This window comes from Muntiacus reevesi, chromosome 8, assembly GCF_963930625.1.
Source record: "Muntiacus reevesi chromosome 8, mMunRee1.1, whole genome shotgun sequence".
NCBI lineage: Eukaryota > Metazoa > Chordata > Mammalia > Artiodactyla > Cervidae > Muntiacus > Muntiacus reevesi.
Window position 1 is genome coordinate 56715610 of NC_089256.1, and position 15201 is coordinate 56730810.

General features: G+C 38.3%; 1 protein-coding gene across 13 annotated transcripts in view; it reads right to left on the reverse strand.

The window, feature by feature from the left end:
- Positions 1 to 15201, reverse strand: part of LPP (LIM domain containing preferred translocation partner in lipoma) — a 715161-nt gene that overhangs the window by 170612 nt on the left and 529348 nt on the right. For all 13 annotated transcript variants that reach the window (XM_065943106.1, XM_065943114.1, XM_065943107.1 and 10 more), the window contains one exon: positions 14957 to 15083. In XM_065943106.1, the coding sequence (XP_065799178.1) occupies positions 14957 to 15083 (127 nt within the window). The remainder of the gene's footprint in view (positions 1 to 14956; positions 15084 to 15201) is intronic.

Below are 15201 nucleotides of genomic sequence, written 5' to 3' on the forward strand. Positions count from 1 at the left end.
GATACTCTAGTCTTAAAATTGATGAAAGAATGGTTTTAAATGATGCATATATTCTAAAGCACAATGCAAATGTCAAAAGACTCCAGGGTCACACAGAGATACGGGACTTATACTTGGGTTTCTTGACTCCAAGTCCAATTCTGGTTTCACTATGCCATGTAACAAAAGATGAATTATTTATTTAATAACAGTGCTATATTATACATTGAAGACCATTATCACACTAATGGTTACAAATATTATTTATGTACTCCAAGTATAATTAGTGAACAACATATTAAACCCAGAATATTCTTAAACAGTGATGCCTGAATATTCAACTCAGTACACAGTATTCCTTATATTCTATAATTTTATGTTTATTCACTGACAATGTGATGTGAACCTTCTCATAAACCTTAGGAAATGAGGAACAGTACTGAGCAGAGTGTAGAATAGTGTAGGAAATATAATTCTCGAGTTTCTTTGGCAATTCCTCTGAGGCAACCAATGTTGTAATCTTACACAGGGCAGCTATTTTCCTACCTGCCTATGTTTTAACAGTGTATAGACAACAATATATGAAAAGCATTTGAGGTAAGTAAAGAAAAAGGCCAAAAGATCCCAAGAGATCGTGAAGTCTATGAGAGATGAGGTTCATGGAAAAGTGACTGGCCTAAGATGTCACAAGATTATGGGACAGAGACCAGCCCAGAATCTGGCCTCTGATTACTTGAAGCCTGACTCTTTACACAACTACACTGCTGCTCATGATCATATGATGATGCTGGGTGTAAAAATTAAAAAAAAAAAAAAAAACAAACACAACTCAATTGATAACCTTGAGGACATCATTTCACCATAATGTTCCATCAGTTTATCTTCTGGTTGAGTTATATCCACATTTCTCAATATTTTGAACATTAGAGGGTTTATGGATGAACATTCTAAATTTAATTATGGTGTTTAGATTCATGTCTTTTATGGGGAAAGCAACAAGTACTTAGTCCTTAAAATCAAATTATCTTCTTGACATGAAGATAAAATAGGTTAAAAAATAAATGAGCTGATTTAAACAAAAATGATAGGAAAATAATAGATATAGATATATTGTGTGTGTTAGTTGCTCAGTTGTGTCCAATCCTTTGCAACCCCATAGACTGTAGCCCACCAGGCCCCTCTGTCCACGAGATTCTCCAGGCAAGAACACTGGAGTGGGTTGCCATTTCCTTCTCCAAAAGGAACTATAGAAAGAAAGAAAGTGAAGTCACTCAGTCGTGTCTGACTCTTTGCGACCCCGTGGACTGCAGCCCACCAGGCTCACCCATCCATGGAATTTTCCAGGCAAGAGTACTGGAGTGGGTTACCATTTCCTTCTCCGATATATTGCATATTTGGTGAAAATTATGATGGTGGCTTCCAATGACCAAGAAATGGGAAGCTTTCAAGTTGGGAGATTATCAACTGGCTCTTTAACTGTGCCATGATCCTAGGGCTGAATGACGTGTCTGGGTATGTGGAGAGAGACTGAAGATGTAGCGGTGAATAGTTGCTTTCAGTGGCCTCCTGCCTACTGCAGCAGCTTAACCTCCTTCAGCAAGTCACTCCTGCACAGGGTTTGTGTCCTTTCTTGTTGAATTTTAAAAAGTGATGTTTACCTCCAGGTAGGAGTGACGCCAGGTCCAGGACTCAGATAAATTGAAGTTTTGATAGAGAACCAAATGGGGACTGAGACCAGAACTGTGCAGTGTGGTAATGAAACTGGGAGAATTTAATGCAACATGACTGGCATCAGAGTCAAAATTAGGAAGAAAATCAGGACATGGTCATTAATTTGGACTTGCTTCTGGAACTTCCCAGTTTACTGGCCTTGGATATTTTCTGCTTACTTTCCTCTTAAAGCACTCAATTGTCTTTACTGAGAACTCTATCCACAAATAGTGCAGCACCAATAAATCTCTTTCTTCCCCAGCAATAGATGGACTCCCCTGGCATTTAATCTGGCACAGATCAGGTGGCTATAGTGGTAAAAACCCCTGAATCTGGGTGAAAAAGTATGTATTTTCCACTGCCAGTCATGCAATTTGTTTCCTATCATAGCTCTTTGTGCTAAAGGACTGAACAAATGCTTTCTCTCCTTGGTCATTATGTTACCTTATTTCTTTTGTCTCCCATAGCACACACTTCTGTGATTGGTATATAGTAAGCACTCAATCAATATTTGTAGATGAGTGAATTTGTTTAATTGAAAGTACAACAGATGTCTACCAAGTAGAACTCTGCAGATGTTCAAACAATGGCTTTGCTAACAGTCAATTAATTATGCCTTCTGACAATTCTAATGTCACTTCAAAGTCTGGAAGGAGATGATTATCTGTGTGTTTTAGAGAAAGTTGTGGGGAAAGTTCAGGTTGGGGGAAAGGAGGGTGGTTTGGAGGGGAAAGGGAGTTGAGTTCACAGTTATCTGTATTGGTATGTTTAAGATCAGAAAATGCAAAATAAGCACTTGTAGGTCTGGATATCAGCTCTGCCATGTCTCAATACACAACCACAGACAATCTACGAATTGAAACTTTCTTTTGCCATATGCAATGTGTGCCCCATCAGCCTTTCTCTCTCAAGATATCAAGCTTATTTCCATGTGATTAGACAAAGGATGCTTGATTATAAAGCAAAAATTTCTTTTCTACTTTTCATTCTTTGATAATGTTGATCCCAATGCAACAAAATGAGTAGGTATCTACTGTAAGTATGAAACACGGATCCTGGGTGATGCTTCCCAGTCTTGTAGGGGTGAAATATAAGAGAACAACCTTTCACAACTGTTTGCTATGGAAAACACAAGTAAACATGGAGAAAGGATGTTTTTCCAATGTGATTCCCTGCTCATCTGACCCATTTGGATTAGGAGAGAAGAAAATTGAGTAGGTAAGAGATTGTTTTGGGTTCCAGGGACCACAAAGGAATCCCAGAGTGAAAGAAATGTAATACAGAATTTAGAACAGAAAATCCTAAGTATATAACCTATCCATTGGCCAATTTCAATCTTTAATTTTCACAGAAAATACATGCAAACAGATAAATCAAGTTCAAGGGTATCAATCTAACTTAGACTGAAGTTCAATAATTGTAACAACCATGTATTACCCTCCCTAAAACATTCTCTAGTGACTTCAAGTGATTTAAGAAGGAATTAGAAAGCTTGAGTTATAACCCATGGCTCTGTCACCAATAATTTGAAACTAAAAAGCTCTCTTATTTTTGTAATCTCTAAAAGTGAGAGGATTTTCCTAGATAGCCTCTAAGATTCCCTCTAGCTGTAACAATTTATGATTCCATAAGGTGCTAAATAAAAAAGGTTAAATAAATGAAGTGTTTTTTTTTTTTTTTTTTGTAGTTTATACCATGTCCTGACCCAGAGGATATGGAATGTCTGCTCACAATTTTTTTTCATGGGTTAGTTAATTAATTAAACATTAAACATCTCCTATGTATCAGGAATTGATCCGGGACTAAAGATAGAGACACAGCCGTATACTAACCAAAAAATACCTTCAATCAGACTTACATCTTAATGAGGTAAACAATAAATGCTACAAGTAAGTAACTTGATGAGTATGAGAAAAATATATTGGCAATCTCTTTGGTTCATTTATATTTGAAAATCAAGTATATATACATAGGTTCTAACAAGTATTATCATTTTATTACTTTTACGGGCAGTGGATTCTTCTTTTTCTAATTGGAGGAAATTTGTTTTACAACGTTGTGCTGCCATACAACGACTCAAATCAGCAATGATTATACATATATCACCTCCCTCCACTCCCCAGTAGGCAATGTATTTTTAACCGAAGTTTGAATAAGGTGTAACCCAGTCTGGGTTCACAAAAATAGCAGGCCCAATCTACTTCCTCACCTTTGGAAACAGCCCTGCCATTCCTTTACTCACTAGCAGAGACTAGTTTCTATCCTTTGTTCAGAAAGGGGATTTTGGCCATAGAGTTCAAAACAATCTCAGCTTCACAACCTTGCACAAGTCATTGAGGCTTTAGTTTTCGGGAAAATGAAAGGTTGTTCTATACAGTTTCTATGATTAAATGATTCTTTATGATACTACAAGTCTAGGTTTCCAAATCAATGCTTAAAAATACACCATGTAGCCAAATTAATTAAAAATTAACGTGTACTAAGATAGAACACATAAAATGCTTAGGATTATTATTTATTTAGTGCTGTAATCATATATTGCCCCGAGCAAACGTTTTACCAGAAATCACTACCACAAAAGGAAGTATATCTAATATGTCTCATTAACAGAAGACGTTTTATTCCCATGACCCACAGAGACCTTAAACGAAAAGATGGAGAGAAACGAAATCAAGAAATCCATTTTTCCCCAGATCAATACCACCTTTTCTCTAAACCACTTATTTTCTACTTATTCTTCCATTGTGACTTTGGGGTTTTTAATTAATTAGGCCATTTTTCTGTGAAAATAAGGTCCTTAAGGCCCCAGGTTCCATCTGTACTAAAAGAGGCTCCTACTCGGAATCACTTTCTAGTTTGTAATTGACAGGAGCACTTTATTTTCTTGACACAAAATAATAATGATTAAAAACAAAGTGACACAAATTATTTAGAACCTGCCAGTTGAGACCCTCTAAAAACTTTTAACAGTAATCATATTCCTCCTTGTACTGATGAAGAAGCTAAAAAAAGAGTATGTTCACTGATTTTTCTCATAGTCAGTGACCAATCTGACATGACTGAGCAACTTCACTTTCACTTTTCACTTTCATGCATTGGAGAAGGAAATGGAAACCCACTCCAGTGTTCTTGCCTGGAGAATCCCAGGGATGGAGGAGCCTGGTGGGCCGCCATCTATGGGGTCGCCCAGAGTCAGACATGACTGAAGCAATTTAGTAGTAGCAGCAGTAGCAGCAGCAATGACCAATCCAGTAACATGGTGTTGAGAGAATGTAATGGGGTGGAGAGAGAGCAGAATCTGGAATCAGTAGGCTTGCTGCTTATGGGAGCTATGCGTAGGGTGGAGTGGGGAGCGACTTAATCACTCAGATCCTCTATTTCTTCATATACCAAATGGAAACAAACACATTGTTTTGCAGGGTTGCTTCGAGCTTAGGGCTTCACCATTAGCTCAGATGGTAAATAATCTGCCTGCAGTGTAGGACACCTGGGTTCAATCCCTGGGTTGGGAAGATCTCCTGGAGAAGGGAATGGCAACCCGCTCCAGTATTCTTTTTTTTTTCTCTTTTAATTATTTTTTTTTTCATTTGTTTTTCTTAGTTGGAGGCTAATTACTTTACAATATTGTAGTGGGTTTTGTCATACATTGACATGAATCAGCCATGGATTTACATGTATTCCCCATCCCGATCCCCCCTCCCACCTCCCTCTCTACCTGGTCCCTCTGGGTCTTCCCAGTGCACCAGGCCCGAGCACTTGTCTCATGCATCCAACCTGGGCTGGTGATCTGTTTCTCTATAGATAATATACATGTTTCGATGCTGTTCTCTCAAAACATCCCACCCTCGTCTTCTCCTGCAGAGTCCAAAAGTCTGTTCTGTACATCTGTGTCTCTTTTTCTGTTTTGCATATAGGGTTATCATTACCATCTTTCTAAATTCCATATATATGTGTTAGTATACTGTAATGGTCTTTATCTTTCTGGTTTACTTCACTCTGTATAATGGGCTCCAGTTTCATCCATCTCATTAGAACTGATTCAAATGAATTCTTTTTTAATGGCTGAGTAATATTCTATGGTGTATATGTACCACAGCTTCCTTATCCCTCCAGTATTCTTAACTGGAGAATTCCACAGACAGAGGAGCCTGGTGGGCTATAGTCCATAGAATTGCAAAGGGTCAGACACGACTGAGCAACTATCTCTTTCTATTTTTGTCTAGCTTAAATGATATAACAAATACAATATAAAAGTGCTTTACAAACCATTATATAAATGTTAGTTGTAATCATGTAGCAATAATGATAAACTGGGTAGCACTGGAAATTAGATGCAAGAGCTTGATTCCCAGGTCAGCTGAGATGCCTGTCATAGAATGTCAGAGTTGGATATTATTTCTGAAATCTAATCTGACAGTCCAGTGAATGCTTGAATACCTATCACTGCTTTCCCAACAAAGGATTATTGGGCTTTGTCCTAGGCTCATCCAAAAATTTGCTCTGTTACTTAAACATGTTAATTCATTATATGGACTGTAAATTTTCCAGCTTCCCCTAACAAAGTTAGTTGTTGCTAACTTTGGAATAATACATATTAAGTCTAATTTCTTTTTGACATGGCAGTTCTCCAATAGGTTTTAAGGCTCTAGGTTTTCTTTTCTCCACTCCTTCAACTGTAGCTCAAATAGTGGTTTCCAGTTTCCTAAGCCTCTTAGTCTAAGTCCTCTAGAAATGCTCATTTATCCTTGGCTCTTACTAGTATAGAAAAGAAATAGACCATCTTCCCATTGTTTGGGGCATTTCACTTCTACTCACGCACATCCATGGGACCTCCATCTTGCTCTCAAATGAGGAGATACATAGTACCAAATACGGTGATGTGGTTTTATCAATAAAGTAATCATAGCAATGCCCATCTGAGTCTTTCTTCTTTTATGGCTTGATTCATGCCAGGTCCCACTGCCTCACATATTTCATTCTTGTCCAACTGTCCTTTGAAGCAATAAAGGCTACTTCCCCTAGAACCAACTTCTGGCTTTATGCAAAAACTCTCAATATGTCTCACTAACAATACTCAAGAGATAAGCAAAAACAAAACTTAGATAAATGCCAAATTTTATGAAAAGAATTTACCTACTGCTGTCTAAAGGCATAGGGATTCTTCAAATAGCTCACTAAACAATTCTAAGACTCACACACTTCAGTCTTTTTTTTTTGAAGAAAGAATAAGACAACACCATGTAAACACTGCCAAGATAATTACAGCTTCATGCTTCAAAATAAGCAGGTAGATATTTTCAGTCCATCCTCAGATACACTATTCACTTCCAGATATTCTGTATTCCAAGATTATTGCCTTCTGCCTTAGGGTCTGTGCAGCCAGAATATCATTATTTTTGAGGGAATCATGCTGTAGTCACAGGCTGAGATATGGAACCTCTTACCTACAACACCTTTTCTCTTTCAAAATGAATGAAAGCACAAAACTTAGAGACTCTGGGTATACCAACCAACAGGGAGAACACCTGGAAAAATTCACAGACATGGCTGAAGGATATCTAGAGACAAACTCAACCATCTTTTGCATTTCCCCCTCAAAAATACCTGAAAAATATAAGCTCCAATTAGGGCTTCCCAGGTGGCACTGGTGGTAAAGATCCCACCTGCCAATATAGGCGACATAAGAGTTGTGGGTTCAATCGCTGGGTCAGCAAGATCCCCTGGAGGGGGAAATGGCAACCCACTCCAGTATTCTTGCCTAGGAAATCCCATGGACAAAGGAGCCTGGCGGGCTCTGGTCCATAGAGTTGCATAGAGTTGCAGGATTGAAGTGATTTAGCAGACACATATAAGCTCCAATGCTGGCCACTAGCCCTGTTAAGTTCCACAATTTTCTAGCAATAACTTTCTCCCTCATTAATTTCAATATCTGTTTTAAAAATCCTCCATTTTAAGTTCTGAACTTCACCTTAAATTATAGTAATTTATAGTTCATTACCCCTTGTTCTTTCTGTGTATCTACCCGTGGCACTGAGAGTCTCTTCTAGCATAAACATGGTTTTCTAGTTGCCCAGGGAAACAGGATGCTCCAAGATGCAAGCACTTGAACCAAGGCCTGTAGCCTTGCAAATGATTGGAGCTAAGGATCTGTTGTGTGGTTAACTGAATTAAAAGAGACCTTCTCCTATCTTCAACTTTCTTCTGTATTTCCTCTCTCTCCCCTACCAAACAGTGTTCAAGGCCTACTCAAGTACACCACTGCTAATAGAAAGACACTTGGGAGTCTGATATAGCCAAAATTCAAGTGCAGTAGATGCAAAATGTTCAGAAGATGAGAAGCTATCCTCCTTTCAAAGATCTGGACTGATCATACTGCTCTCTTAAGATTCATCTTTGGTAGCATTTAGCTAATACTGTAAGGTAACAATTGCAATTTTTGATGAAGATGGAAAAGAAGGGGCAATGGAACACTAAAACTAGCACCTTTTCAGATGAAATCATGAAAAAATCAGCTGAGATCATTGGAAGGTTCTAGCTTGTAATAATTTATCAAGAAATGGCTTGAGAAAACAAGATGAGTTGTAGCTATCAGTGATTTGCTTCCTCCGAGGTCAACAGTTAACTCATGTGGTTGATAGAGTGGTATTAGGTGGGCTATCTCTCCAGAGTATGTATCTGAGCCATGGCAAAAAGTCTATGCTTAGAGTCACACCAGTTAATTCAGGAGTTAAAGACAGTGAAAGTATATTGCTAGTGACAATGAAGTCAGAGCTACAGAAGCCTTGGGAAAGAATGATAAGAGACAGGAGTAGTTAACTACAGGGACAGCTCACATCTTTTTGCAATGGTAACGAATCACAATGAGCTTAAGATGAGACGAGTAAGTTCAAATCCTAAAAGTTATGCTGTGTAACTTGAACTCATTGAGTCTCTCTCAATCTCGGTTTCTTCATCAGAAAAATAAAAACATCATTTTTATTGTAGTTGTTCAGTTGCTCAGTCGTGTCTGACTCTTTGCAAACCCATGGACTGCAGCATGCCAGGCTTCCCTGTCCTTCACTGTCTCCCAGAGTTTGCTCAAACTCATGTCCATTGAGTCTGTGATGCAATCCCACCATCTCATCCTCTTTCGCCCCCTTCTCCTCCTACCCTCAATCTTTCCCAGCATCAAGGTCTTTTCCAATGAGTTGGCTCTTTGCATCAGGTCATGACCAGGTCTATCAGTCAGACCATGACTGTGAATAGCCTTTTTTAAACTTGGAGAGCTTTAGGTAAACATCAGCTTTGGTCATCACCACCACAATGCTTATCATCTCACCAACAATAGAAAGGGTATGTGTCCAGTAGAATATAATGAAACAGATACATAAGAAAGAGGAATTTTCAAACAGTCAAATTGAGAAGACACAGGAATGACTCTCTATTCCTCCTGCCCAAGGAGGGAGTGTTAAGATAATTCATTTATGGCACTTCCCTAATGGTCCCATAGCTAGGGCTCTATTGCTTCCACACCAGGGAGCACGGATTTGATCCCTGGTTGGAGAACTAAGATCCTACATGCCACACAGCAAGTATATAAAAAGATAATTCATCTGTGGCAGGCTTCAATACTTTTGGGGGGAGAAAGGGTGCACTGTGTAGTTATATTATCTCTAGTTGTTATAATCCGAAATGAGTCTGCCCTCCTCACAGTATCTTTACATCTATCTACCTTGTTTCAAAATAATTTGCTGACATAATGATGGTTCACTCTATATACTTCAACATTTGCTCCTGACAACAAGGATACTGTCTTATATGCCAATGCCATTACCATACCCACAAAACTGACACTGATGTATTATTATCTAATGTATAGTTCGTATTTAAATTTCTCTAACCTCTCCCCAAATGCCCTGTTTTTTGATTCAGATCCAATCAAGATGTATGCCCTGCATTTGAATAACATGTATTTTTCATCTTCTTTAATCTTAAATAGCCTCTCATAACACTGACATTTTTAAAGAATTCAAGACAATTGTCTTTAAGAATGGCATATCATCTCAATTTGTCTATTTCCTAATGGTTAGATTCAGGTTACATATTTCAGCAAGGCTATTACATAGACAATGTTGTATACTTCCTACTACATCATATCAGCTGGCACACGTCAGTTTGTCCCAGTATTGGTGATGCTAAGTTTCATCATTTGGATTAAGAAAGTTTCCAAACTCTTATTTGTGAAGGTATCTTTTCTCCTTTGTACTCAAGTCATCCGTGAGGTGACCTTTTGATATCCCTCCCCTACTCTGAACATACCATAACTATAGTTCTTTAAATAAAGAAAACATGCTAAGACTGATGGGAAACTCCATAATGAAAAACAAACCAAAACAAAAAACCAAATATATTCATAAATTATTCCACTTAAGGAAAAAGAAACTAAGAGTTGCACAGAGAAAAACCAACATGACCACAGGGGAACCTTTTCCATTGATGCCATTTATTTACATTTTGTTCCCTGTCACTCGCTGGTATAGCTCATAATCTAATAGGAGATCTTTGACATGAAAGCTCTTTATGACCTTCAGCAAATCAGCTATAGTGCCAATGAAAATTTCAGCATTAAATAGGCAAAGTGATAGAAAAAGTGAGCAGCTGAGGTGAGGCTAGCAATGTTAATGCAAGAGTGAGAAATTCTTTTAAGGTGGTGATTAACAATGCTATTTCCAGCCCAGATTGGAACTAAGGTAAAATTCTGATAGAGAACAAGAGATGACTCTTATTCATCTCTCTTGGGTCAGGCCCTTCTGTTGCAAACACATGACACAGAGCCTTCCTCCCCTTATCTTCAGACAGACTTTGTCTTGTATGCTCACATAGAGTCTCTGGCAGACCCAACACAGTGCTTTACCCCTTGCCACATGATATCCCTAACATGCCTGCCTCTCACCCATCCTTCTCAGGAACTTGTGGGTCCCCTGAGGGCAGAGATCCTGCATCTGGTTGTCCCTGGCACCCAGCACAGAGGCAGGCATGGACAATGTGCTTGGGAAATATTTAATGTTTAAAGAGTAGAAGAGTAAACCACAGTCCTGTTAACTCATCCTTTGCTTCCTGCTTTTACCTACCATAAGAGGTAGAAAAGGCATTCTGACTTTGGAAACCATAGTCTTAACCACATTTCATGAAATAGTTCTCATAACCTTTTATCTCAACGTGTGGGACTCATTACATAAGATAAAATACTCGGGCTTTAGGCTATTGGTTGCAGCCTACCTCTCCAACCTTATTCCCAATATCTTGTTCCTTCCCACATGGATGCTTTACTCCAGTGATTTTATTCCCTTTTATGTTAAAATTCTACTCATCAGAAATGACATCACTTCTCTATTATCACTGCACTTCCAAGGCTCTATTACCATAATTTAAAAAACAACTGGAAGTTTATCTACTTTATAAACACTTTACATTCCTGCCTCATAATTTGTTCTCTCTTTCTTCTATACTCTCAAAGGAATTTGGCTGAACTTTGAATAAGTTACTTGTCACTTTCTGCCTTGCCTTATAATTAAATGCCACAACACTGTACACATCCTCTATTAGACAATGCTGCTGCTGCTAAGTCGCTTCAATTGTGTCCGACTCTGTGCGACCCCATAGATGGCAGCACACCAGGCTCGGCCATCCCTGGGATTCTCCAGGCAAGAACACTGGAGTGGGTTGCCATTGCCTTCTCCACTATTAGACAATAAGCTTCTTTAAATATAAGACCCATGTCTATATTGTTTTATGTGCATTTAACACCTACCCAGCAGACTAGCCTGCACATAATAGGCTGTTCATTGGTGGATGTTTTCCATAGAAAGTAATTTTCTTTAAATCATCCTGGGCTCAATTTATATTTTGCTCATTCTATCTACTTGGTGGTACTTGTGGTAAAGAACCTGCCTGCAAGTGCAGGAGAAACAGAAGGCACAGGTTTGATCCCTGGATCAAGAAGAACCCCTGGAGGATGAAATGGCAACCCACACCAGTATTCTGCCTGGAGAATCCCATGGACAGAGGAGCTTAGCAGGCTACAGTTCATAGGGTCACCAAGAGTCAGACAAGACTGAAGCGACTTAACACAAACATAGAAGAGAATATCTTCTCTTATTTTCCATTTGTCCAAAGCTAATCTCCTTCATAAAACCTTTCCTAAATATCCAGACTAAACTTTGGAGGGGATGGATATGTTTATTACCTGAATTGCTGTGACAGCAAAACACGTGTATCCATACATCCAAATCCACCAAATTATATACATTAATTATGTGAAGTTCTTTGTGTCTTCAATAAAGCTGTGGGAAAAGCTTTTAGAAGGAAAAAAAATGTATAGACCTGAATTTTGGATTCTAATCCACTCCTGTAACTTATTAGCTGTTGACATTGGGCAGATTACTTAACATTTCTGAGCCTTAGTTTTCTAATCTGGAAATAATAATACCATTTACTTTACAGGATTATAGCTTTTTATATAAGGATGAAATGAACAAATTCTTATAAAGTACATGGCATATAATAGTCCTGCCATATTGTAAGCACTCAATAAAACTTAATCATTATTCCACATTCCCTCTTGTGGTTTGTAACATTCATTTGGCAATGATTATTTATCAGTTGGTGACATATGTTCTAGTTTTGCTTGGAACTTAATTTTAAATCAAGCATTATTAATGGATTTTTAATGGACATATCTTGTTTTCTTAAGTAAAGCATGGGATAACTTTGATTATTGAGTATATTTCTACATGCCAAGAACTTGACTAAGTGTTTTCTATAAATATTTCATTCAATACCCACAGTAACAGTATAAAACAGCCATTATTTCCATGTTATAAATACAGCAAAACAAAATGATGCAGACAGTAAACAATTTGTTTGCATTGTCTAAGCTAGAAAGTAGTAGAGCTAGGACAGTTCTTGAAGGCAAAGATAATATTTAATTAAGTGTTTCCCAGAGTACTTATTATATATTCATTAATACAGTCACAACTTAGGGTCAATATTGTTTATTTCTATCTATTTTGTTGCTATGATAATTGAAGCATACATATATGGCATGTTAGCTTTTTTGTTTTTGATATACCTTAATACAAATAATAAAGGGCCTTATTTTTCACTTTTAATATACTTTTTTCAAACATTATCTTAGGTCGCAATATAAGATCTTCTCCCACATCAATGACAAGAGCATGATATACTTTTAGTGTATTTCAATATAACTAGAGACTTTTTTAAAAATACATTTGTGCTAGGCTTCCCAGGTGGCTCAGTGGGTAAAGAATTCACCTGCAATGCGGGAGACACAGGAGATGTGAGTTCAATCGCTGGGTTGGGAAGATTTCTTGGAGGGGGGCATGGCAATCCATTTCAGTATTGTTGCCTCGCAAATCCCATGGACAGAGGAGCCTGGCAGGCGACAGTCCACAGGGCTGGACACGACCGAAGCAACTGAGCAGATAGTGCACAGATGCACATGTGCTAATCTCTATCAACTTACATTTAACTTTTAGCTTTGTACAGGTCTCTGCATTAACAATGTTTCTATAGTGAACTTACTATGAAAGAAACACTAAATAACATTTGCTTCACACTCCTGATTTGGGAAAAGGAAATGAGGCAGTGGAGGAACAGGCCAATATGTTTAGCTGGTGGAAGGCAGAAAAGGAATCAGAATGACTCTTTATTCCCACTGTTATGCTCTTTTAGCTAAGATGCACTGTCTCCTGAATACAAATAAATGCCACATTTTTCATATTTTAATCCAGTCCATTTATGATGTGGGTTTGGACCAGTGCCCCCAGTTTACCTCTTATTAAATATTCTCAAATAAGAAGTGGGAGGACATAAAAATAGAAAATATTTGAATAGGTAAAAGTCCTGGGCAATTTTCCCACCTCTCTGCCTTTGTTTCTGCTGCTGCTGCTAAGTCGCTTCAGTCGTGTCCGACTGTGCGACCCCATAGACAGCAGCCCACCAGGCTCCCCCATCCCTGGGATTCTCCAGGCAAGAAGACTGGAGTGGGTTGTCATTTCCTTCTCCAATGCATTAAAGTGAAAAGTGAAAGTGAAGTCGCTCAGTCGTGTCCGACTCTTAGCGACACCATGGACTGCAGCCTACCAGGCTGCTCTTTCCATGGGATTTTTCAGGCAAGAGTACTGGAGTGGGGTGCCATTGCCTTCTCCAGCCTTTGTTCCTGCTGCTCCCCCAAATGTAATATTCTCTCTCTAGAAGTTCTTAGAGCAGGGTTACTCAGAATGGTGGATGGATGCCTAGTTGACTGAGACACTCAGTGAAGAGAGAAGTTCAGAAGCAGACAGTATTTATAAAATATTATAGCAGCTTAATAATTTGTTCCTGTTAAATATAATAATGCTAAAACTCTGTCCTCCAGTTTGTATTCTTTTTATTTCATTTTCTTAGTAACTAATTTTAATTATATTCTGTGGAGATATTGATCTCCAACAGATTAGAGAGGAAACAGAAAATTTGAAAGGCACTACTTTAACAAGTCCAGGTTCAAGAACCATTTATTCTTCTCAAAAGCATTCCTTATGTTCTTGATGCAGAGAGCTTTTACATTTTATAACATTTAACCTAAGTCCCTCTTATAACTCTACCTAGTATACCTAGGCTAGTAATTATTTGTGTGCTTTTTTGTCTTTTCTGAATAATTCCAACCTCCTTGAGGACAGGTTATGTGTTTTTAATACTTCATAGTTGGCATATAATTTATAAATTGACATTACACTAATGGACCGTATGCATTAACCAGTGATAATTATTCACAGCTTTTGAGGAGAAGTAAAACAAAACAAAACAAAAACAAAGAGATAAACTCTTCCTAAATAGGGAAGAAATAACTAAGAGCAAAGAGTTTAGATACCACCCAATTCCCCATCTTGTAAATGAACGTCTTCTATTTCCCTGAACCCACACAGAAACCCCATCTCTGCCTAATGAGAAGCTAATAAATTGTCAAATATTAAACATTTAAAGTAAAATTTGAAGTCAAGAAACTCTGCCTAACTCCTGAAATTTTAGTCAAAGCTAAACAGATATCACATTTACAGCAGTTTCACAAAGCAGTTTGCAGAACACTCAGGTGTGTGCACACGTGTACCAACTCCAATGCATCAAGACTCAAAGCCTCTACCAGTGGAGCTGATACTATTCCTAAATACTGATTAAGGAAAACAGAACAGAACCTTTACTTCAGAAGTCAGTCCTAGACCCCACTCACCAAAGTATTCATCGGCGGGTGGATTTTCCATGTCATATAGCATCTTCTTGGTCAGGTGCTCAAGCTCATCTTCAGGGCGGAATGAGGAGGGTGCCGCTGGAGGTCCCATGGCCCCTGTTTGCCCACCCTGAAAGGCAGAAAACACAGAGTTCTTTCAGGGCAATCTAAACATCAACCAATGCAGCCAGGCAGTGTTTGCACCGGACAGGGTTATTAGAAGGCCTGGGTTTAGGACTGATTGTTTT